Genomic DNA, 23,673 nt, shown 5'->3' with positions numbered 1-23,673 from the left:
CTCACAGTGGCCAGGCCAATCGGCACCTAGCCAATCAGGCACCTCCACCGACCAACCAGAACCCTGCCAAGCAGCGGGGCAGGGCTTGCCAAACATCCCCATGCATCCCCACGCAGTTCTCTACTCAGTCGGCCATAAGAGAATTAAATATATAGATAATAATAATCTGAATACAAATGGCAAATAATTGAGTTGATCCACACTGTGCATCAGTTCACCTGAAATGTTGATATATCTCGTGTACTTTATACTTTACAAAGCAGATTTGTGCATTGAAAAATTTCAGACAGTTTATCGTGTTTCTTGTTTACAGGATCTCCTAAGATGCAGGGTTTTGACATCTGGAATTTTTGAGACAAGATTTCAAGTAGATAAAGTAAACTTTCAGTAAGTACATTTGTAATAATTTGTTATTTGTATCCCATTTTATAATCAGTGCAAATGATCTTTTTTTACTATAGTTCTTTTTTAATCTCCTCCCCCCTGTAGAATTAAACAGAACAGACCTTTACTCAAAGCAGGGGAAATCTTAAAGTGTATAGACTAGCATTATTATGTATCTGCTGTATAGGCCATTGCTGATTACTTACTTGCCGCTTATTATTTTGTTGTATTCTATACAGTATCTTTTTTGTTGTTGTTGTTGTTTATAAGTTTGTCCAGGGGGATCCTGTAAAGAGTGGGGGGTGGAGTCAGAAAGGGAAAGGTGGAGGAAATTGAGTTGTTTCGGAATAAACTCCCTCACAAACACAAAGTAATCTTTAAAAGATATAATAAATTCAGTTGTTTCGGAATAAACTCTATCTTTTTAAGATTACTTTGTGTTTTTATTATTTTATTTTTGTTTTTATTATTTTATTATTGTGGTGGTATTGTTGTTGTTGTTGTTGTTGTTGTTGTTATTATTTACATTTTATATCCCGCTCTTCCTCCAAGGAGCCCAGAGCAGTGTACTACATACTTAAGTTTCTCCTCACAACAACCCTGTAAAGTAGGTTAGGCTGAGAGAAAAGTGACTGGCCCAGAGTCACCCAGTAAGTATCATGGCTGAATGGGGATTTGAACTCGGGTCTCCCTGGTTCTAGTCCAGCACTCTAACCACTACACCACGCTTTGTGAGAGAAGCAACTATAAAACATTTGGCGATGAGATTCTGAACCAGCTAAGCATGTGAGCCTGCAAAGCTTGTGAATGTTCCTGAAACTTCATTTTATTGCATTACTGGGCCTACATTCCTGAACTGCTTTCTACTGTTGCTGCTGAAGATTGTTTCTCCAGCTTCCTGATTCACACGTCCTGAAGGTTTTTTTGCCTTATCAATCCTGGACTCTGTTGTTCACTGGATGCCCTCTGCCACATGGCTCAGATCCCACCACCACCTTTTTTCTTGTCCACCCCAGAAGAACCAACTCTTCCCTGGAACCAGTGGAGGTCCTATTTCTTCAATTACCTCCTCATCTTAAAGACCCCTGATTTTACTCCAGCAAAGTAGAAGGCTATAGTGTTTCACAGTTTGGGCCCTGAAGGCCAGAGAATATATAATGATTTGCCTTTCCCTGCCAACTTGGAATAGGGTGCCAATTCTTATGAAGCTGCTCTTCAAGCCTTAGATTATCATGTCAACCCTACTTTGAATGTTGTAAGAGATTTTTTTTATTATCAAAATTCCCTTCTCACTAATTGGGAAAGGAATATTCAGAAAGTCTGGGTCCTTTTTTCTTTGGCTGATTTCTACCCTTCTGGGATTCAAGAAGACACACAGACAAGTAATAAAGATCAAGAATGTTTATTCTCACCCAGTTCCTTGATAATCTTAGAAGACAACACTGAGGACATAGGTAACACGTTCTAATCATAAATTCTAGATGGAGATATTTTCAGAAACCTAGTTCTAGCTGGAAGCTACTTATCTGTTTTTTTCTTACTAATTTCCTTTCTACCTCTGACTTGCTACCACACCCTTTTAACCTGTAAAAGACATCACCCCCTCAAATTTGTCCTCTTGTTTGTTTTAACATTGATTGGCCAGATGAATTTAGAAAACTATTGACCTATACAATAATTGGTTAATTAGTCTTGGAGCATGATTTACATTGAATTTATGCAATTGATACAGGTATATTTGCATTTAGGTGTTTTTATCAAAACTCTACTTCAAAGGATGTATAATAAGAGAACCAGACAGGGACTCCTGTGGTTTATGCCCACCCTGTCAATATATGTCATATCCTCTCAAATTCTTTGATGGAGGACCTCACTGGAACAGCTGCTAAGTTGTTCAGTCCTTCTGAAAGGATGCACCTTCTGACATTTGGAAACTGCTTGAAAATCAATCTATGCCAGAAAATGGCCTGTAAGTCACAATTTTGACTTCTTGGGCCGAAAAGCCAGGTTTTCCTGAAACCTTGGTCAAGTATTCTGGTCAACTTGGCCATAGAATATGCCCTTCCTGGATTCTTACAATGTGATTGCTGAACATTACAAGTTCGATTCTAGATTCCAACTGCCTGGTGAATATTTTGATCAGTACATCACAGCATTGCATGCCTTAAGTGTAACCTGTGAGTTTGCCAGCGTTACTGATGAACTGATCAGGGATCAGATTGTTAAGAACACACTGCTCCAAACTGTGTGAAAAACTGCTATTGGAGCAGAAACTTACCTTGAATAAAGTTATGGAGATGGCCAGGAAGGAGGAAAATGCTCTTCACTGTGCCGAATAACTCTTTGGTACCCCAAAATCAACCTTCTGAAATCCAGGATATCCAGTCTAAATCCTTCCAAACCCAATCTTCTCATATGGCATTGCTCCAGAAAGTGGCAGCACAAGAATGGAGGAGCTACCAATGTGGAGACTCTGCCCACAAAGACAATTTTGCTCATGAAAAACACAGAAGCACACTTGCAACCGGTGCAAAAAAGGGGACACTTTGCTAAGGTTTGTATGTCTCCAGTCCACTACATTACTGAGTCTCTATTATTTATTTATTTGTTTGTTTGTTTGTTTGTTTGTGCCCTGCCTCTCCATTACACTACTGTTCGGGGTGGCTCACAAAAATAAAATAGAAACAATGTAAAATAAAAGTAATAAAATTAACCAAATTAAGTAAACAAATTAAAAGTCAGAGTAAAACCACAATCAAAAGTTTCAATTTAAAAGTGATTTTAAAAGCTAAAAATTGGGAATTATGATGAGGCTGATGAACCACTGACAGCGTTTTAAGTGTGACAAAATCAGAGCCTGCTGCTCCATCTTGTCAAATTAAACTTAATGGCCATGAAGTAAGGATTCTGGCTGATTCTGGTTCTCCATACACTATCGTTTCCCATATGGTTTACAAGAAACTCCTTACTAAATTAGATCTGCACCTGCAGCCTTCAAACATCTTCTTTACTGTCTTGGAATACAAAGGAAGTAGTGCAGAAGGGAAAGTGTGTGTGAAAGCAGTCTCAATAATGGTAGGGAAATATCGGAATGATCTACAGACAGTGTTAGACTCAAACACTATCCATAGATTGTGGAACCCATATTACAGATGATGGAACATCCCTATGCTGGATATGACTACTGATTTCTCAGATGTTTTTGCTTTTACTCCTGGCATTGCCATACATTTCAGACATAAAATTTTGATGAAGGCAAATGCAATACCTGTACAGCACTAAGTGAGGAACATACCCATATCATTGTGCCAACCACTTAGAGAGGAGCTCTTAAGACAACAGCCTGCTGACATCATAGAGCCTGTTAATTCATCAGAATGGGACTCTCCCTTTGTTCTTGTGAGGAAATCAAACTGTACACTTTCAAATGTGTGTAGATTTAAGAGATGTGAACTCCAACATGGTAGTAGATTGTCATCCATTACCCAATATCAGTGAAATGCTGCTTCTTCAATGTGGTCTCTGTCTTTTACACAAATGGGCTATACACCTGCACAGAGACCTCATCAGAACCTAACACGCTCAGTTTTCCTGCTTTGGGTGGGAACCCCACCCCAGCCGCTATATGCAGCTGCGCCGCTCCTCATCCTCTCAGTCTTCCATCGTCCGCACTTCAGTCAACTTTGTGGAGTCTGCAGCTCAGCAACGAGTAGGATCAGAGTATATCCCCTTGTTGTTTTTTCCTGCTTCTTCTCTTATTATTTCTTTAATTTCTTTTGCGCAGTTGTGTTTTTCATTCTTGACGTTCTGTTTGTTTCGGCTTTTTCCTTTCTCTGGAGCCCTGATCCCAGCTGGGACGGGATGCAGTGGCCGGCTGGCCTTCGGAGTTTATGCTGGGCACGACAAACTTTAAAAAGTGTGTTCAGTGCAGATCAAAGATCCCTTCCCCCAATACTCATATCGAGTGTCTCTTGTGTTTGGAGGAATCCCACGTTGTCAAGACCTGTCTTCACTGCCAAAAATTCACGAAGCAGGCTGACAAAAAATAGGGCTTCCCGCCTGCAGCCCTGTGGGACCTGGCTCTCCGTTTCTCAGAAGCCCTGTCTTTGAAGAGGTTGGTAAAAATGGCTTCTTCAGCCCAACCAGACCGGTCTGAATCTGCCTCTGTAGGAGTCAAAAACCCAGCCCCGGTACTGGTATCAACGCATCCTGTCATCATTCCATCGACAGTATCGAGTGCTCAGCCACATTCCATGACATTGAACATATCTTCAACCCCTTCAATGTCCAAGCCTAAAAGGAAGAAGAAGAGAAGGTTGCCCCATGATCTACTGGTGGGTCAGCATCTTCCCCCAATTCCAAAGAAGAAAAAGTTTGCCTCGGTTTCTACATCAGAAATCCCTTTGGTCAAGAAACCTAAGTTGGACTCTTCTCTACCCAGGAAGTCATTGGAGTCGGTTCCAGACAAACAGGATTGCATTTCATCGGGAGGCGAAGCGTATTCACCAGGCAGGCCAGTCCCAGAGGATGTGTCGTGGCTGCCTCGGCATCATTCGCCCATTCACCACTGTCAGGAGCAACGCTCACCCGGCAATAGAAGTTCTCATTTGGAATCTGAAGACCACTCCTCGGGCTATAACTGCAATCAGGGCTGGGATAGTTGAGGGTCGCTTTATGCGGATCGATATCGTGTATCAGAGCACCGCTCTCCTATGGATGGGGTGGCACCATCTTATGAAACTTGGTGTCAGGACTCGAGTTATGATCGGTACCAACGAGACTCTCGTTCTGATTATTTGTACTGTGTTCAGCCCTGATGTGCCCCTTGATTTTCTGATGGGTCTACGTATGGGAAACTGGAGACGGACAGAGGCTGGCGTGAACGACCATCGCACTCCGAAGGGAGACCACATTCCCGCTCTCCACGAGATTGAATTGAGTATCCTGGATCACACACACACACACCCGCAGGGCTCCTGTTCCACAACAGGCCTCAGTACTGGACTGGGCACTGCCAGTGGAACCGTCCATTTCGGTACCGACCAATAGAAGCAAGCCCGAGATCTCCATACTCTCTCCGACTGCAACACAAGACCTGTAGGCTCCACCGGAATTGGAGTATGAGAGCTTCAATAGCTGCCCGGACTCAGGGGGTGTTTCCCGGGACTCCTCACCCCTGGACATACAGTCTGACTCCAAGCCTGTTTCTCCATCGGAGGATCTCAAACAGTATTTGGCATATGTGGCACTCATGGTGTCAGCACTGGGCATGAGCATCTGCACCCAGAAGAAAGGAGAACTGGACCCCTTGTTTGGTCTTATAGATGTGGAGGCCAAGGTACCAGAAGCCTTGCCACTCAACTCTGCCCTGTTGGGAGTTATGCGGGGACATTGGAAGAAACCGGCGACTCTGTCCCAACCTAACAAGAGCCTGGAGAATTTTTACAAGGTTCAATTACAGGATGAGACGGCCTTTTTGAAAAACCATCCAACTCTTAACTCCATCGTAGTGAAGGCATCCTTACAGAAGACAAGAGGTCATACGGCACTGGGGGACAAGGAGGGCAGAAAACTGGACTCCTTGGGGAGATGGCTTTATTCGGCTTCGGCCCTCCACCTCAGAGTGGCCAACTATCAGGCATATAATGCCCGATATAACTACTTTCTGTGAGGAAAAATCACCCCCTTTTTGGATCTGCTCCCACAAGACAAGCGTGATCCGGCTAAGGCATTCCTTCGGGAGGCTATTCAAGTGATTAAACAAGAATTTTATTCTGCCAGGCACTCAGTGTAGTGCATGGCTAAAGTAATGGCTACATCCATGGCTCTCAGATAACATGCATGGTTGCGTTATTCTGGTCTGACCTATGAGGCCCGCGCTAGAGTCGACGACCTCCCTTTCTAGCCTGTTTGCAAAACAGACCAATGACACGCTTCAGAAAGTTCAAACATTGAGGAATACCGCAAGGTCCATGTCATATTCTTCACCGATACCTAAACAGCAGAAGCCTTCCAGGTTTCCTTCTCCTTACCAGCAGAATGCCCCATCTCAACAACATTCACCTTCTGAACAGTCCTTTCAAGGTGGCAAGTACCAGCCCAGATACAAGCCAAGCCTCCGTTCCAACAAGCCTGCCTTCCAAAAGCAGCATCTGGGTGCTTTTCTGAAAAAGCAATTACTCTGGGACTTTTCAGACTCGCCTGGCCCCATTCTTGGCCAGATAAGACAAGGTGATCATGGACCAGTGGGTCATCTCAGTCGTCATCTCAGACCCTCTCAGTCGTACGCTTGGGCTACGCCCTTGAGTTTGAGGGGACGCCACCCTTGTCAGAGATTGTGAGTACCCCATATACCACAGAATTGGCCAAGGAGGCCGTCACTCTCCTGGTGAAGGATGCGATAGAACCTGTCACAAATCTGGGGAGCCCCAGCTTTTATTCCCGGTACTTTATTGTGCTGAAACCAGACAGAAGTCGGCATCCAGTACTGGACCTCAGGGCCCTAAACAGGCATTCAAGCATTTTCGGATGCTGTTGATACCAACAATTCTGGCCATCCTGGAAAAGAACATGTGGATGGTCTCCTTCAATTTGAAGGACGTGTACTATCATGTTTCAATCCGTCCTCAGCATCAACACTTCCTACATTTCCAGATGGGGGGACCCCCTATCAATTCAAGGCCTTGCCCTTTGGTCTCACAATGGCATCCAGGGTTTTTATGAAATGTCTGGCCCCAGTGGTGGCCTTTCTAGAGGAAAGTCGTCTACAGGTCCTACCATATCTGGATGACTGGCTCATCCATGCAAATAGCAGGCGAGTGGTTCTGGACGATCTGAAGGTGGTCATAGGTACCCTACAGAGTCTGAGGTTTCAAACCAATTTTTAAAAATCTCAATTGGAACCCACCCGCAGGATACGCTTCATAGGCTTGGTTTTTATATGACGGTGGAGAAGGTCTTCCTTCCAGACGACCATATACGCACTCTCTGGAGATTGGCCTCTAAGTTTCTGGCAGGGGGGCCGCAGACTATGCAGTCAGGACAGCTCTTGCTGGGACACATGGCAACCACCACTTATGTGCTGCCTTTGGCACACCCTCGAATGTGCATAATTCAAAGACGGTTTCTGGACGTATTTGATCCTCTGCGGGATCCATTGCATTTGGAGTGAACACCCCCTTGATCAGTGCAGGCGGCTGCGACCTGGTGGACCAAGTTACGTCATCTGAACTTCAGCGACCCATTTCAGACTCTTGGTGGGTGATCACAACCAATGCATAGGAGCTCAGTTGGAGTGCACATTTGGACTGATTTCACCTGAGCGGACATTGGTCACCCAGGGAGAGGACCAGCACATCAACTACCTGGAATTGCTGGCCGTATTCAATGCCTTCAAGGGGTTCTTGCCAGTAATTGCCAGATATTCAGTAACAGTCCAAACGGATAGTACAACGGCGAAGGCCTTTGTCAGTCAGCAGGGTAGCACATCGTCAAGGAGTCTACTGTTTCTGTCGATGGACCTTTGGCACTGGTGCATAGATCATGCGGTCTCACCCCATGCAGTGTACATACAGGGCTCCCTAAATGTTCAGGCAGATGCGCTTAACCGGATGTCAGCAGTCTCACACGAGTGGACCCTGGACCACGGAGTTCTCAGGGACATATTTGTGGAATGAGGTGTCCCAGCTCTGGAACTGTTCGCTTCCAGGGACAATGCTCAGTGTGCCCTCTACTGTTCTGGGGTAGAGGAGGGTTCTCTGGGTGATGCTTTCGTCCTGAACAGGACGGGTCCTCTAATATACTTGTTTCATCCATTGCCCCTCATTCCAAGGGTACTGAGCAAATTGAGGCTGTATCGGACCAGAGCCATCCTGATAGCCCCCTGGTGGCCCAGGAGGCCTTGGTTTCTGACTCTGAAGTGGATGGTGGTGATTTGGGTGCATCTTCCCACTCTGCTGAGCCTGCTGTCGCAGGAGGGGGGAAAGGTGCTTCATCCCGATGTCCGGCCCCTCCACCTGACAGCATGGAAGATGTTGCCAGCTTCCCACCAAGACTAAAACACATTTTGAAGAATGCAGTCTACACGTAAGTCTTAGGACCATAAGTAGACTCGTTTTTGTTTATTTGCTGTCTTGCATAACTTTGATATGTTTAACCCTTCTGTACAGGATGTCTGTAATTATATACTGTCACTTAAAGAGTCTGGGCTGATACTTTCCTCACTTAAGGTGCACTTGGCTGCCATTGTGACCCATTCCCCATCTTCCCGGCCTTCATGGTTTAAAGACCCAGTGGTAAAGGGTTTCTTGAAGGGTCTGTCACACGTTTTCCCGGACAATCCAGTTAAGGCTCCAGCCTGGGATCTGTCTGTGGTTTTGACCGGCCTGTTGTGGCCTCCATTCGAGCCTTTGGCTTCTATTGAGCCCCGTCTCCTTACATGGAAGGTTGCCTTTCTGGTGGCCATTACCTCCGCCAGGAGGGTGAGCGAATTGCGAGCCCTTAGGGCTGATTTACCTTACCTACAATTCCACAAGGATAAGGTTGTGCTCAGACTTGATGTCCATTTCCTTCCTAAGTTGGTCTCTACGTTCCATCGTTCTTAACCTCTCACGCTGCCCGGATTCATCCAGAACCCTTCTTCTGATGCTGTGTGTAGGCTGCATTGCCTAGATGTTAGAAGGGTATTATCCTACTATGTTCAGAGATCTGCTGAATGGAGGAAGACTTCCTCTCTGTTTGTTCTTTATGATGGACACCGTAGAGGTCTCCAAGTTTTTGCCCAATCCATGTCTAGATGGATTGTATCAACAATTGAGCTCTGTTATAAATTGGCTCATAAACAGTTACCTGTTCCAATTAAGGCCCATTAGCGGCCTGCTGCATTTGACTGAGCAGTCCCTTTGGATACTATCTGTCAGGCGGCTACTTGGGCTTCACCTCACTCATTTATCCGACATTATGCTATTGACGCCAGGGCACGGAATGATGCTGTATTTGGCAGGAGTGTCCTGCAGTCCATTTTCAATTGATGTACAGTACTTGTTTCTGAAATAAAGATTTCTGGCAACTTCACATTGCTTCTGTTCATTCCCTCCTCAGGTGCTAGCTTGTTATGTACCCATTTGTGTAAAAGACAGAGACTACGTCGAAGAACTACAGGTTACTCACCTGTAATGTTGGTTCTTCTAGTGGTCATCTGTGCTTTTACACACCCTCCTGTCCTCCCTGCGGGGTCTCCTGAAGGTGGACTCCATGACTAAGGGGATGAGGAGTGGCACAGCCACATATAGCAGCTGGGGCGGGATTCCCGCCCAAAGCAGGAAAATTGAGCTTGTTAGGTTCCGATGAGGTCTCTGCGCAGGTGCATAGCCCATTTGTGTAAAAGGACAGATGGCCACTAGAAGAACTGTTACAGGTGAGTAACCTGTAGTTACTCTGAAAGAGCCTCAGTGTTGATAACTTTGGATTGTCTTCAGCCTATCATCAAATTTCTCTGCTCAAAGGTTCTCGCTAATACACAGCCATCATTACCCCAGAGAGTCTTTTTAAAAGGCTGCCCTTTGGATTAACCTCTGCATTTCCTCTGTATTTCAGAGAATGATGTGTACAATTTTTAGGACTATGGATGGCATCACTTACTTTTAGTAAGATATTTTAGTGTATGGTAAATCCATTGAGGAGCATGATGCTAAACTGACAGAGGTTTTAAGAAATCTCTGACAACACGGACTTACTATCTCTGCAGAGAAATATCAGTTTTGCCCACACTCCGTGATATACTTGGGACACACTGTATCTCAGAGTGGCATACGTTCCAAAACAGACTTGGTGAAAGCTATTCGGGAAGCACCAGAGCGACACAACAAGGATGCACTTCACTCATTTTTAGGGCTCTATATTACACTAAACTTGTTAGACAATTTGCCTCCAAAGTTGCTTCATTGCATCTTTTTTTTTTTTTTTTTTAAAGGAAAGTACCATTTATCTAGGAGCATCCTGCAAGGCTAGTTTTGAGATCATCAAGTTGGCCATTGCTAAAAGCCCTGCTCTCACTTCTTTTGACAACATCAGGCACACTATTATAATCACTGATGCTTCTGAATATACTTGGTGCTGTCTTGACCCAGCAAAAAGGGCAGTTACAGTTGCTTTTGCCCCCAGAGTGCTTACTGCATCAGAGAAGATGTATTCTGTCATTGAAAAAGAAGTTCTAGCATGTTTCTGGACAGTGAAGCACTTCAGGACGTACTTGTGGGGCAGAAAATTCCCTTTACAGTCAGACCATAAACCCATAAACTACTTGGGGATCAAGTCAGTCAACCCCAAGAATAGCCAAATGGACCACCAGACTTATGGATTTTGATTTCCAGATGGAATATCTTCCAGGTGTTTGGAATACAACTGCAGATTGTTTGTCTCAACTTCCACTTCCAAGTCAAGAGCATATCCCAGAAGACAAGGACGAAGGAGTCGTAATTGCGCAAATAGCTTAATTCACTCATGGAGTGATCATGTCTTCTGAATGGAAAGTGGCCCTCGGTATTGGTCAAGTGTTTACTGAACTAAAACCTTAAATAACTAATGGATGGCCACGGAAAAAGAAGGTACCTGAACATCTTCAACCATACATGCATGTAGCAAGTGAACTGATTCTTCTCAATGAGCTGGTGCTGAGGCCTGATCGTTTGGTGGTGCCAACCTCCTTACAAGCAAAAGTGATCAAAATTGCCCACAAAGGTCAACTGGGCATGAGCTTGACTAAAAGGCAAATCAGAGAAAGTTTTTGGTGGCCAGGTATGAACAAACACATTGAAAATGTAATCAGGCTCTGTATGGCTTGTGCTGTATATGACAAATTGAAGAAGATTTTTACCACCTCCTTGACTCTAGTAGAGTATCCCAGTGGTCCCTGGGAAAAGCTTGCTCTGGATATTTTTGATAAACAACCCACAAAACAAAGATTTGTAATTGTGATACCCAACCCACAACCCACCTTTTGATACCTAACCCACAAAACAAAGATTTGTAATTGTGATGGTGGATTACTATTCCAGGTGGCCAGAAGCTTCATTTGTTGACAACATTACTATAAATAAGATGATCCAATTCATGCCTGCAGTTTTTGCAAGAGAAGTTCCTAAAGAACTTGTGACTAACAGTGGGACACATCTTATCTCATTTGAAATGGAGCAATACATGGGATAATACTCTTTCCTTATGCCATCCTTGATGAAATGGCTTAGTGGAAAGAACAAACAGAGTAGTGCAATAAAGTTTACAACTGGTTACTACGCAACAACAATCCTGGAAAGAGACAATCTGAGAATCTCTATTTGCTTATCGGACTACCCCTCATTCCACTACAGGAAAATCACCTTTTGAACTGCTGAGAGGATGCAAAGCTACCACCAAACCTCCCCAGTGACAACAACTGATAGGGCTTTCCATGCCATCTCACCCTGAGGATGCAAAGATTTGTAATCGGGTAAGGGAGAAGCAACAAAAATACAAATTGTATGTGGATCTAAAACGGGGTTTGAAACAGCAAACATTTCAGGTGAGGGTCTTTGTTCGAGTACGGCTGTCTTATAAAGTGAGAAAGGGATGTTCCCGATATTCTGGACCAAAACAAATAATTGAAACCTGAGGAAATCTGTCATATTGGATGATGGAAAGAAATGGAAGAGTTGGAAACTTTCCAGCATGCATACTATGAGAAAAGAGGGGAAAGAAACTGGAGAGGTCTTTGATCTTGCCTCCATTTTTGACCTCACAGAGGAAGCTGATGAAAGTGATGGACAATCCTCTTTACCAGGAAGAACTTCACTAACAGCTCCTGTGCCAGAGAACTCAAGACTTAGGAGAAGTGTATGTGAAAGGATACCACCTAAAAGATCATAAGACTTTGTCACTGATTTTTAAGTCAATTCAATTCTGGTTGTTATAAAGGGGATAAATGTGTTGTATTCTATCCAGTAGCTTTTATGTTTTGTTGTTTAGAGGTTTGTCTCAGAGGGGATCCTGTAGAGAGTGTAGGGGTGGAGTCAGAAAGCAAAAGGAAGGGAAAGGAGAAGGGGAAAATGGAGTTGTTTCAAAATAAACTCTTATTTAAATCTTTTAAAGATTACTTTGTGTTTGTGAAGGAAGCAGCTATAAAACATATTTGTTGGTAAATGAGTCTGTAAAATCTTGGGCCTCAATCTTGCAAACTTCAGTAGAAAATATTTCCATGATTTTATCTGATGAAATTTAAAAAGCAGTACTGTGCTCCTTCACTTGGTCTAATTCAAATACCAGATTAAAATCCAGGTTTTGAGATTTCATATTTTCTCCCTACTAAACAATCATAGCTCTTATTAATGGGGATGTAGCGAAACGCTATTCCGCTGTACAAATTGCTGGCACCTCCCTTTAAATTTGAGGGCTTACACAACCCCTTTAAAGTGGAGGAGAGGTGGTCTGTACCAGCTCCTCCTCCACTCGCTGCCATACCGGTGCTCCCCCCCAGCTATGCCTGTGCACCAGCGGGGCATCTCCCAGTTGCCCCTGCCCGGCATGCACATGATGTCTGCAGACCTGCTCTCCTCCACTTCAAAAATGGATGAAATTTGTTAAAGCTGTCTTCCTTCTCAAATTCCTGGACATTTTCTATCCAGGATTACACTTTTCCTACATCCTGGACTGGATGTCCAATTTTTGGACTGTCCAGGCCAATGCTGGATATGTGGCAACCCCAATCGCTGATGGACTGATTTCTAGGCTTCTGACCTCCTGCTTGCTGTGACTTTGGCCTAGCTTGCTCCTTCCATTTTAAAGGGACTGTGGAAGCCCTCGAATTTAAAAGGAGGTATCAGCGATTTGGCAGCTGAATCACATTTCAGCACATCCTTACTTATTAACAGGATGTTAATCCGCATATATGATATTGTCACCACTAAATATTTTTCCTTAATTGCAGTAAGTTTTCTCCAAAAAGGGGTAAATATTTTTACCCCTTTAAGTTTTCCTATATTTGTCATGGATGTCAGGAGATCAGTCCACCAGGGAATCAAGAGCCAAGAAGTAAAACAGTTAGGGGCAAACTAGACCAGAGTCACAACAAGCAGGCCAGGAACCAGGAAATCAGTCCATAAGAACTAAGCTGAGTTCAAGTCAGAACAAGCAGGTGCTCATGAACCAGAAAATCAGCCCACTGGAAGCAAGCTAAGCCAAAGTCACAGCAAGCAGGAGGTCAGAAGCCTATAAATCAGTCCATCAGGGATTGGGGTTGCCACATATCTAGCATTGACCTGGACAGTCCAGAAATTGGACATCCAGTCCAGGATGTAGGAAAAGTGTGATCCTGGATAGAAAATGTCCAGGAATTTGAGAAAGAAGACAGCTTTAACAAATTTCACCCATTTTTCTGGTGCTTCTCTCCAGGCATTGCATCTTCATGATGCCAATTAGGGATGTGCACGAGGTCCTTTTCCAGACATCCGGACTGGTTCAGTGCTCTTGCATTTGGCTGATTCAGTGGCAGGAGGATTACCATTAAGGAGCAGGACACACACACGCCATGTTTCCCCCACCAGCACTCTTGCCAAAATCGCTGGTGCGGGGCAGCAGCATACCTCCTTGTGGCCCTAGTCAGCAACAAACTGGAAATGCCCAACGTGTTTTGACGCTGACCAGGTCGGCAAGAAGGTACGCTGCTACCCCGTGCCAGCGATTTTGGTGGGAGTGCCGATAGGGGGAAGGAAGGGGGAAGGACACCATCCCTGCTCCTTAAAGGCAACCTCCCCGCCACCAAACCAGCAAAACGCCGGAGCTTCCACATCTCTAATGCCAATGTTTAAGTCCCATATTCTCAGTCTTTATCTGGCACAAGTGCTGTCAACTATCTAGGTTGTGTCTCTATATATTTGTTGTTTATTTATTTATGGCTCAGTAAACCCCTTTCCCTCCATTATAGATCATCTTTAGAGTTAGTGAGGTGTAGCAGGGCTGGTTTAGTTGTTAGTCTGAAGCTGTTCAGAATTTGCTTTCTAAATAGCCATGAATCAAAGGATCTGCTTAAGGCAGCAATAGGAAACACCAAGCATAGAAGAAGAAGAAAGCAGTCAAAGTCGAACTATGTTTAAAAGCCATCCAGAGAACAATGTGTTATGGAGTGGCTAACAAAGTTGTTTGTTGTTGTTGTTAATAACACAGCCATTTTATAAACCATTAAACAAAGTAAACACTTAATACACTTTATTTTTCACCAGCACTTGACTGTCGTATTTATTTTTCATATTTATGTTTATTGAGGTGAAACACTCCTAACCCTCTACTGTGCAAAGAACACTATAAGGAAAATGCTACCAAGCTAAATTGTCGAGCACTCTTTCCAGCCTCGGTCAAAAAAGTAGAGTTTTTAAATTTGTACTCTTCCCCACTTTTGACAGTTATGTCCAGAAATTCTCTCCAATGAATGTGGCAATCCTATTCAGGGACAAGCTAGGCCAATGTCACAACAAGCAGGAGTTTGGGAACCAGAACAGGTCAGAGCACATCCACATCAAAGTTGCTTCAACAAGAGACCAAGCCAAACTGAAGCCTTAAATAGGGCAGCCAGGAATACAACTCTAGAATATCCCAAGTCTTTATGGGCCTGTGCCCTATTTTCCAGGTGCTGGCTATGACAAGACTGAGTAGCTACTGGTGGAGTTGGTGGTGCTTCTGCTTCATTCTCTGAGTCAGAGAATAAGGGTAGGGTTAGGGTGTTGAGGGGGGTCACAAGGTACAGGGTACCCTGGTGGAGGTGGCTGTGGGAGAGACTATGTGAGCCCACCTCATCCTGAAAGTTCTTGGTGTCAGTCCTAGGTATTTCAGAGTGAGGCTTGGTGTTCATAACAACATTCTGGAATGTTCTTCACCAAGACTGTGGAATAGGCTATAAGTTATAAAAACTATATTTTAAGAGTGTTTATAGAACTCTATCAAACTGAAGAAGTTCCTTAGCCCTGTCTTAAGTATTGTAGGAATTCATAGGTCCAACCTTCCTTTCTGTGAACTGCTTTAAATGTGAAATCCCTGCCCTTCTCTCACAGGATTGAAAATGTCAACCCAGTGTACAGCATCTCCAGAAAAGACAGTTCAGTGCTAGGGATCATTCAGAAGGGTGTCAAAAATAAAACTACATAGTATAGTGCCTTATCTATGATACAGCCATGTTTGGAATACTGTGTCTGCAACTCAAAGGGGATTTTATATTACTGGGAAAGGTGCAGAAGAGGTCAACCAAAACAATCAGGGAGCTGAACTACCTTCCTTGCGAAGAAAGGCCACAGTGTTTTGGCACTTTGTTATTGTTGTTTAAAGGAAGATATGATTGAGGCTTATAAGATTATGCATATTGTAGAGAAAGTAGATAGAGAGATGTTGTGTCTCACATCACTAGGACAAGGGTCATCCAATGAAACCAATTGGCAGGAGATCTAGGATGGACAAGTATATCCTCATGTAGCATATCATTATTTATTATGGAATTTGCTGCCACAAGGCATGGTGATGGCTACTAGCTTGAATGGCTTTGAAAAGGAATTAGACAGGTTCATGGAGGACTACCTAATGGCGCAGCGGGAAAAGTAACCTGCTTAGAGAGTAGGAGGCTGTTGGTTCAAATCCCCACTGGTGTGTTTTCCAGAATATGGGAAACTCCTATATCGGGCAGCAGAGATATAGGAAGGTGCTGAAAGGCATCATACTGTGCAGGAGAGGGCAATGGTAAACCCCTCCTGTATTCTACCAAGAAAACCACATGACTCTGTAGTCACCAGGAATTGCCACCAACTCAGCCACACAACAACGACAAGGAGGACATGTCTATCAATGGCTATTCTTGTTGGCTATAATGCTACCTCCAGGTTCTGAATACCAGTTGCATGACAGCAAGAGAAGGTATGCCTTCAACTCCTGCTTGTCAGTTTCTCAGAGGCACCTGGTTGGCCACTGTGGCAAACAGGATGATGGATCCAGAAGGGCTGATCTCATGCTCTTCAAGGGTTTTGGCCTACTTTCTTCATCTTGTTTGGATTTGGATCAAGCTTTTCAGGCATATTTGTGTGTTTGTATCCTCATTCACACTTTGTTCCCTTTCACAATTGCATTTAACTATTTGGCCAGCTATCAGCTGATATTGCCTGTCTTAATATTGTCAGGAATGCAGCTTCATGGATGGGATAACTTAATATTTTCGTGAGTGTACAAAATGTGGGAATATATACAGAGAGCCCAGGGGAATATCTCTTCCTTTTGTGGGATATTGTATTGACTGCATTATTTGTAGCTGAGAAAGAAGCACAAACACAACATGATTTTCCTTGTGCCTACCAAAAATAAATAACACTCTGACTTTTCAACAGCATGTTTGATGTAGGTGGTCAAAGAGATGAAAGAAGAAAATGGATTCAGTGTTTTAATGGTATGTAATATTTTGGCATTACATGTTCAGTCTGAGAGTGATTTTCTTGTTTTTGAGTTGTAAACGTACAATAAAACCTCAATTCTGCAAACTTTTCAAACTTCATATTTTATGGACAGCGCCCATATGCTGCTTCCTCGGTCTTCTAGGTGCAGGGTTCAAGGAGCAAGAGCCAAGACTGCCTGAGGGAGAAGTATTCTACCACTTGATGGGCAGATCAGGCAAAGACAGGCTGTGGTCAAGGGTGGGGGCATGGGGATATCTGACCAATCAGAAAAAGATTTCAGATTCTGATCAGTCGTTCCTAGGCAGATCTTGCACAGGCAGGTTGTGTTGAAAGGAGGGACTATCTGACCAATCATTAAAAAAAATTTCCCGGCTCTGTCAGAGGTTGCTGGGCAGATGTTGTGTTGGAGAGAAGGAGCAGTAAAAATCCCTCCTTTTTGTGTTCATAATACAATTTATGTGGTCATCTAAGTCTTACAGACTCACGCCTAATACAGACAGCCCTTTCTCTCCTGGAGTCCATTGATTCAAGCTTTTACTGTACTCTCTTTGCCTTGAACTGAGTTTCTTAACTTTAGAAAAACATTACCATTTTGTATATACATTTTGTATACAAATGCAGGATGAATTTATAAATACTGTAGTAAAACCTGATAGTTAATTAATCATCATAATTTGCGCAATGTACACTTCCTTCATTTAGTTTAAAACTTGTTTCTCTTTATTCTGTTTGTGGCATGTCCTCTCCAAGATGTGACAGCTATTATCTTTGTTGTGGCCTGTAGCAGCTACAACATGGTCATAAGGGAAGACAATAACACAAACAGATTACGGGAGTCTCTCAACCTCTTCAAAAGTATCTGGAACAACAGGTATGATTTTGATCTACATTTACTGGGTGAAAACAATACTTTCTAGTGTTTGGGGGATTTTTGTGGAAAGCAGCTAGTTGATGACATTCAGCATTTATATTCTGATTTTAATCATTACTGTGCTTCTCAAAGAATGTTTGGTATTGGCCTAACAGAAATCTCCCTGCACAACAGTGAGCTGCAAACACAAGGCTGCATGTGGAGATCTTATTTAAAAAGAGAGAGGGGAGGGGATCAGCACTGATCTGCTTTTGGAGGGTGGTGGGAAAGCTGGGGTGTCTGGAATAAGTTCTATCCCAAACCGGTGGGTCAGTGCTGTTAGGGCTGATAGCACTAACTATGTGTTGGGCACTACATATGCAGGGCCACTTCCATGTACAGGATCCTGTTTCCATGTTTGCTGGATCCCGGTATATATATTTATTTCCTCCAGTAAGCTATTTTTTTCCCTTCAAAGAAAAGGAAATGTATTTATCTGTGCTGTTTCATTGAGAGGAATTGTTACAACAGAACCAGGGCTGGTAGTTTCCCCTCCCAACCACATTACACACTGAGGCGCTTCACACAATTGGTGTGAAGCACCGGGAGGGTCAGTGCAGGGAGAACGGGCTTAGCCCACTCTCCGCACACATGAGCAATCACTCGTTGCTGGGCAGCCAGATCGACGACCCAGACGAGCAGCTGCTCCGGTCAGGCACCCTGGGCTTCCTGAGGTCCCCTCTCTCCCACCCCCACCCTGAGAGTGTTAGCCGCTGCTGACACACAATCGAAAACACAAGGTTAATGGAGCACTCGCTCCATTAACCTCGTTTAAGGGAAGAGGTTGTTAGGCGGGCTAGCCACCAGGGAACCACCAGCTTCACCCGCGAGCCCGGTGGCTCCCACGATTGATCAGAACCAGGCTGGCCTCTGGTAGGCTGGTTTTGATCAACCTTGTGAATAGCTTCAGTGATTTACTTACTAACCCACATCTATGCACTCCACAGATCACCTCTGTCCTCTATAGATTAAATAGCAGAACTTACAGGTAGCCATGTTGGTGCATTAGTTCTCTGCCTAGTTAGCAGGGACACCTCTTTTACTCACATTAAAGAACATTACTAACTGCAGACTGGGACCTTTACATCACACTCAGAAGCATCTCTCTAACTGCTAACTGAGCAAAGAGGCAGCTTTAAAAGCCATGATTGTCTTTATTTCACAGGCGGAGAGTAACTGGCCCTATCCATTCCCAGCACAGCATCCCTCCAGTGGTTGTTGCTGGCAGTTATCCTATGTTTCATTTTTAGATTGTGAGCCCATTGGGGACAAGGAGCCATTTTATTTGTTTGTTTATATCTATGCAAACTGCTTTGGGAACATTTGTTGGAAATGTATATAAATATTCTTTGTATATATAAATATTCGTATTCATATTCGTGTTATGCAGGCTACTAGATGCAAAGGATATTTCAGCCTCTGTCAAAAGCTACTGACTGTTCTCCAGCTTTAATTGGGATGTAGGTCCCTTCTAAAGCAGAAGAAAAGAAACTATAGTAGTCAGCTGGAGCAAGTAGAATTTACAGTGCCACAAACTTGCCAATAGTGTGGCAACTAGTTTAGTAAAACAAGACCTGGTGACTCCACAAGAGAAGTTAGAAAGTATTTTGGATTGTTAGTCAGTCATGGTTTTTAGCAGAGATTGGTGGTAGACCTATTTTCTTCTTGAATGGTTGTCAGATTTTGTTTATGAAAGCAAGATGCCTGTAGACCAACATGTATTGGTCTGGCTTCATATTGGTCCATTTTCAGCATAACAATAGTTCCACTTTAAGTTCTCTGCTAATGCAAATGTGCATTAGCTATGTGCCAGATATCTACCTACTGTAGATACACACCAAAATACATGCATTCACTAATGGAATGTATTATCACAACATAACTTAGATGGCTTTTTTAAAAAGGGATTAAATACATGCATGTTAGATCTATGTATCTAGCCAGCATAGTGTAGTGGTTAGTGTGCTGAACTAGGACTGGGGAGACCCGAGTTCAAATCCCCATTCAGCCATGAGACTTGCTGGGTGACTCTGGGCTAGTCACCTCTCTCTCAACCTAACCTACTTCACAGGGTTGTTGTGAGGAGAAACTTAGCTATGTATACCTCTCTGGGCTCCTTAGAGGAAGAGTGGAATATAAATGTAAATAATAATAACAATAGATCCATGTTGCATCGATGTATAGAAGCACTGTGCTTCTGATCAGCCAATTCTGGAGTTTTAAAAAGGAGAGGATCACTCTCATACCCTGCTGGTGAGCTTCCAGAAACCCTTGGCTGGCCCCTGTTGGACTAGATAGACTTTGTGTTTATCCAGTAAAGCTGTTCTTTATAAGACTGTACTAGTATTTTGTTTGGGTCTTTGCAGATGGTTACGGACAATTTCTATCATTTTGTTCTTGAACAAACAAGACATGCTGGCTGAAAAGGTTTTAGCAGGAAAGTCTAAAATTGAAGATTATTTTCCTGAATTTACACGTTATACTGTACCTGAAGATGGTGAGTTTCTAAACTATATCATGACTAAGAAGCAGGCATAATTCTATGCTACTATGACATAACACATGCTTTTAAGTAAAATTTTAAATGATGCCACACAGGTATAAAAGTAAATGCAAGCAGACATGTCGTTAGTTACAAGCAGTACCAAAAGTCTTCAGCCAAATAATTGCTTCATTAATCCAAATCAATATATGATATTTATCTCCCCACTCCCAACTAGTTCTGGGCCCTCATCATGCTTTAGAATTGCAAAGTTATAAATTTGGAGTGGGCTTTGACACCCCAGTGGGGCAGATTCCCATCAGGATCTAGAGTGACTGTAGACCTAGCAATCTTATGCCCTTTAACTCTCTGGCACACTAGACTTCCAGTCCTAGTCTAGGCCATTGATCTTGATGATTTTTAAAGTTGGTTCACCTTCTCACTTCTCTCTGCTTGTGTGGAAGTAGATATAGCCAGGATGGATAGCACAGCTGTGCCAGAGGCTGGCAGAAGTGGTTTGCATGTTTGACTCTGGCATTACTTAGAAAACAGGCTAGGGAAAGCTAGCTGGGAGGAGGGAACATCAGAACCCATAGCAATAATGAGAACTCCTGCCCAGCCTTGGGGCAAGCAGGGCTGATGGCATCAGCAGCACCACCATTTTGGCGGCAGCACCCCAACGGAACAAGCCATCATAGTCCCTTCACTGGCTCTGGAAGTGCCACAGCAGCAAATGTGACAGTAGCCGTATGAGCCAAACTAATGATGAGCCTCTCTTTCCTCCCAAGCTTGGAACATGGGAGCTGGGGTAGTACTGCGTACTGGAGGCACTCTGAAGCTCAGCAGGAAATAAGACTCAAACCCCTCCTCAAAGCTTCCTTTGTATATGAATTTTGTCTATCAAAATCAGCCCCAATTTGCAGTTCCCTATACTTGATCAGTTTCTTAGCATTCTTCTCTCTTCTCCCATAGTATACAGCACCTCCTGACCTTAAGCAAGGGACATCTCTTCAGAGCTCCCTCTCTGATTAACGTGTTCTTGTTTCAGTTGTTTTCCTTTCGAACCCCCTCTCTCAAGTCTGAGTCTCCACATACCCTTCCTTCAAATTCCTCTTTTCACTCCATTACCTACTCTGCATGATTTCTTTAGCCTCCTTACTACTTTGCCTCCTGTCCCATGGCTTTCTTAATACTCTGGACCTTTCCCCAGACGTCAGCCATCCTTATGAGTTTTGAATCTCAGCCAGGTTGCTAATATTTTCTTTCCTCACAGAACCTGGACTGCAAACTATTTAGTTCCATGAGCAAGTGAACATTCTGAGCCATCACACTAGCCATACCAACCAGTACTGAGTGCTTTACTGCCGGAAGCACAATATAGATAGCCTGAAAGCAATTTCTATTTATCTCTGTTTAAACGTTAATGTGCTGCATGTATCATTACTCATCTCTCCCTCCCTTAAGTGAGGTCTTAGCATCTAATTCCTTTCTTCCTTCTAATCACCACATAACATCACGTTAGATGATGATCATGAAAGCATTTATACATCAGGAGGCTATAGTGCTTGATGTATATTAGAATTGATTGATTGATTGATTGATTAAGTGCCATCAAGTCAGTGTTGACTTCTAGCGATCACATAGATAGATTCTCTCCAGGATGATCTGTCTTCAACTTGGCCTTTAAGGCCTCTCAGTGGTTCATTCATTGTTGTTGTAATTGAGTCCATCCACCTTGCTGCGGATCATCGTCTTCTTCTCTTTCCTTCCACCTTTTCCAGCATTATGGACTCCCCAAGGGAGCTGGGTTTTAGCATAATGTGTCCGAAGTATGATAGTTTGAGCCTGGTCATTTGTGCCTCGAGTGAAAATTCTAGATTGATTTGTTCTGTGATCCATTTGTTTGTTTTCTGGCTGTCCATGGTATCCTCAAAAGTATTCTCCAGCACCAAAGTTCAAAAGTGTCAATACAATATTAGAACTAGGGCATTAAAAAGCTGTACTAACTAACATACCTAAGGCAGCTACTATAAAGCATATTGCTGTTAGCAGCATTCAGGTCACAAATGGAAGCCAGTAAATAGTTTGAGATCACTCCATCTGATCTCATTAGGCTCTCTAGTTTCTTAGTGGTATTTATTTATTTATTTTATTTTATTTTATTTTATTATTCATTTATTTCATGTTCATAACAGCAACACCAGATGCAGGAGAAGATCCCAAAGTTACAAGAGCAAAGTTTTTTATCCGAGATGAATTTTTGGTAAGTGGAATTAAAAATTTGTCTGGAAGCTTGATTGATTACAGAGGGAGTTTATAGTGCAACTGTTAAACAATATAGAAGAGTCATTGCAGCTTGAAAACCAGCAGTGATTAGATAATTAACTATCATTCACTATTAACTATCATTGTCCCTATTTTATAAATTGGAAAAGTGAGGGAAAATATGCCAAAGCACCTGCCTGGCTAAGTGGCAGAATTGTTTAGTCTTCCGTCTTTTCACTTTTGAAGCAGAATGATTTTCATTTCTGGCTCCATCTGCATGTGTCTTGGGTGACAGGTTGTAAGTATGTAAAACCCTTTGAGTTGAATTCAGGAGTTTGTGGTGTGTTTTGATCCTGAACTGAATCCAATACGCTGTGAAAAAGGCTCATTCCATGTGAGCAATCATTAGGAAGGGGGTAGAAAATAAAAATGCTAATATTATAATGCCCTTATCCAAATCTGTGGTGCGGTCACATCTGGAGTACTGCCTACAGCATTAGTCACAGTATCTTAGGATATTGTAGAACTAGAAAAGGTGCAGAAGAAGGCCTGGAGCACCTTCCTTATGAGGCTAGGCTACAGCATCTGGGGCTCTTTACCTTGGAAAAGAGGCGACTAAGGAGAGACATGATCGAAGATCTAAAATTATGCATGGAGTGGAAAGGGTGGGCCGAGAGACATTTTTCTCTCACACACACAACACTAGAACCAGGGGTTTAGGACCGAAAAGAGGAAGTACTTTTTCACACAACACATAATTAATCTGTGGAATTCTTTGCCATGAGATATGATGATGGCCACCAGCTTGGATGGCTTTAAAATGGGCTTAGACAAATTCAAGGAGGACAGGTCTATCTATCAATAACTACTAGTCTGGTGGCTGTGGACCACCTCCAGCCTCAGAGGCATGATACCTCTCAATACCAGTTGCAGGGGAGCAACAGCAGGAGAGAGGGCATCTGGTGAGCCACTGTGTGAAACAGGATGTTGGACTAGATAGGCTTTGGGCCTGATCCAGCAGGGCTGTTCTTGTGCTCTTTGAATATTGTCGTTTCTGAAGGCTGGATTCCATGTCTCAAAGTAGTATTCTTACTGTTTTGATAGCTGGCCGGTGGAAGATGCAGTTTGTGACTTTTGAGTAAAAGCAGTCTTGAACATTTATTTATTTATTTTCTTCA

General features: G+C 43.3%; 1 protein-coding gene across 6 annotated transcripts in view; it reads left to right on the top strand.

Moving 5' to 3' along the window:
- The window catches only part of GNAL (G protein subunit alpha L), a 227,474-nt gene that overhangs the window by 197,598 nt on the left and 6,203 nt on the right, over nucleotides 1-23,673 (top strand). For all 6 annotated transcript variants that reach the window (XM_053248741.1, XM_053248746.1, XM_053248742.1 and 3 more), the window contains exons 7-11: nucleotides 314-387; nucleotides 16,773-16,831; nucleotides 17,589-17,709; nucleotides 20,115-20,245; nucleotides 22,426-22,493. In XM_053248741.1, the coding sequence (XP_053104716.1) occupies nucleotides 314-387; nucleotides 16,773-16,831; nucleotides 17,589-17,709; nucleotides 20,115-20,245; nucleotides 22,426-22,493 (453 nt within the window). The remainder of the gene's footprint in view (nucleotides 1-313; nucleotides 388-16,772; nucleotides 16,832-17,588; nucleotides 17,710-20,114; nucleotides 20,246-22,425; nucleotides 22,494-23,673) is intronic.

Source organism: Hemicordylus capensis, chromosome 4 (genome assembly GCF_027244095.1).
Source record: "Hemicordylus capensis ecotype Gifberg chromosome 4, rHemCap1.1.pri, whole genome shotgun sequence".
Taxonomy (NCBI): Eukaryota; Metazoa; Chordata; class Lepidosauria; order Squamata; family Cordylidae; genus Hemicordylus; species Hemicordylus capensis.
Note: the sequence above shows the minus strand (reverse complement) of the source record. Positions and strands in the feature narration are given on the sequence as shown.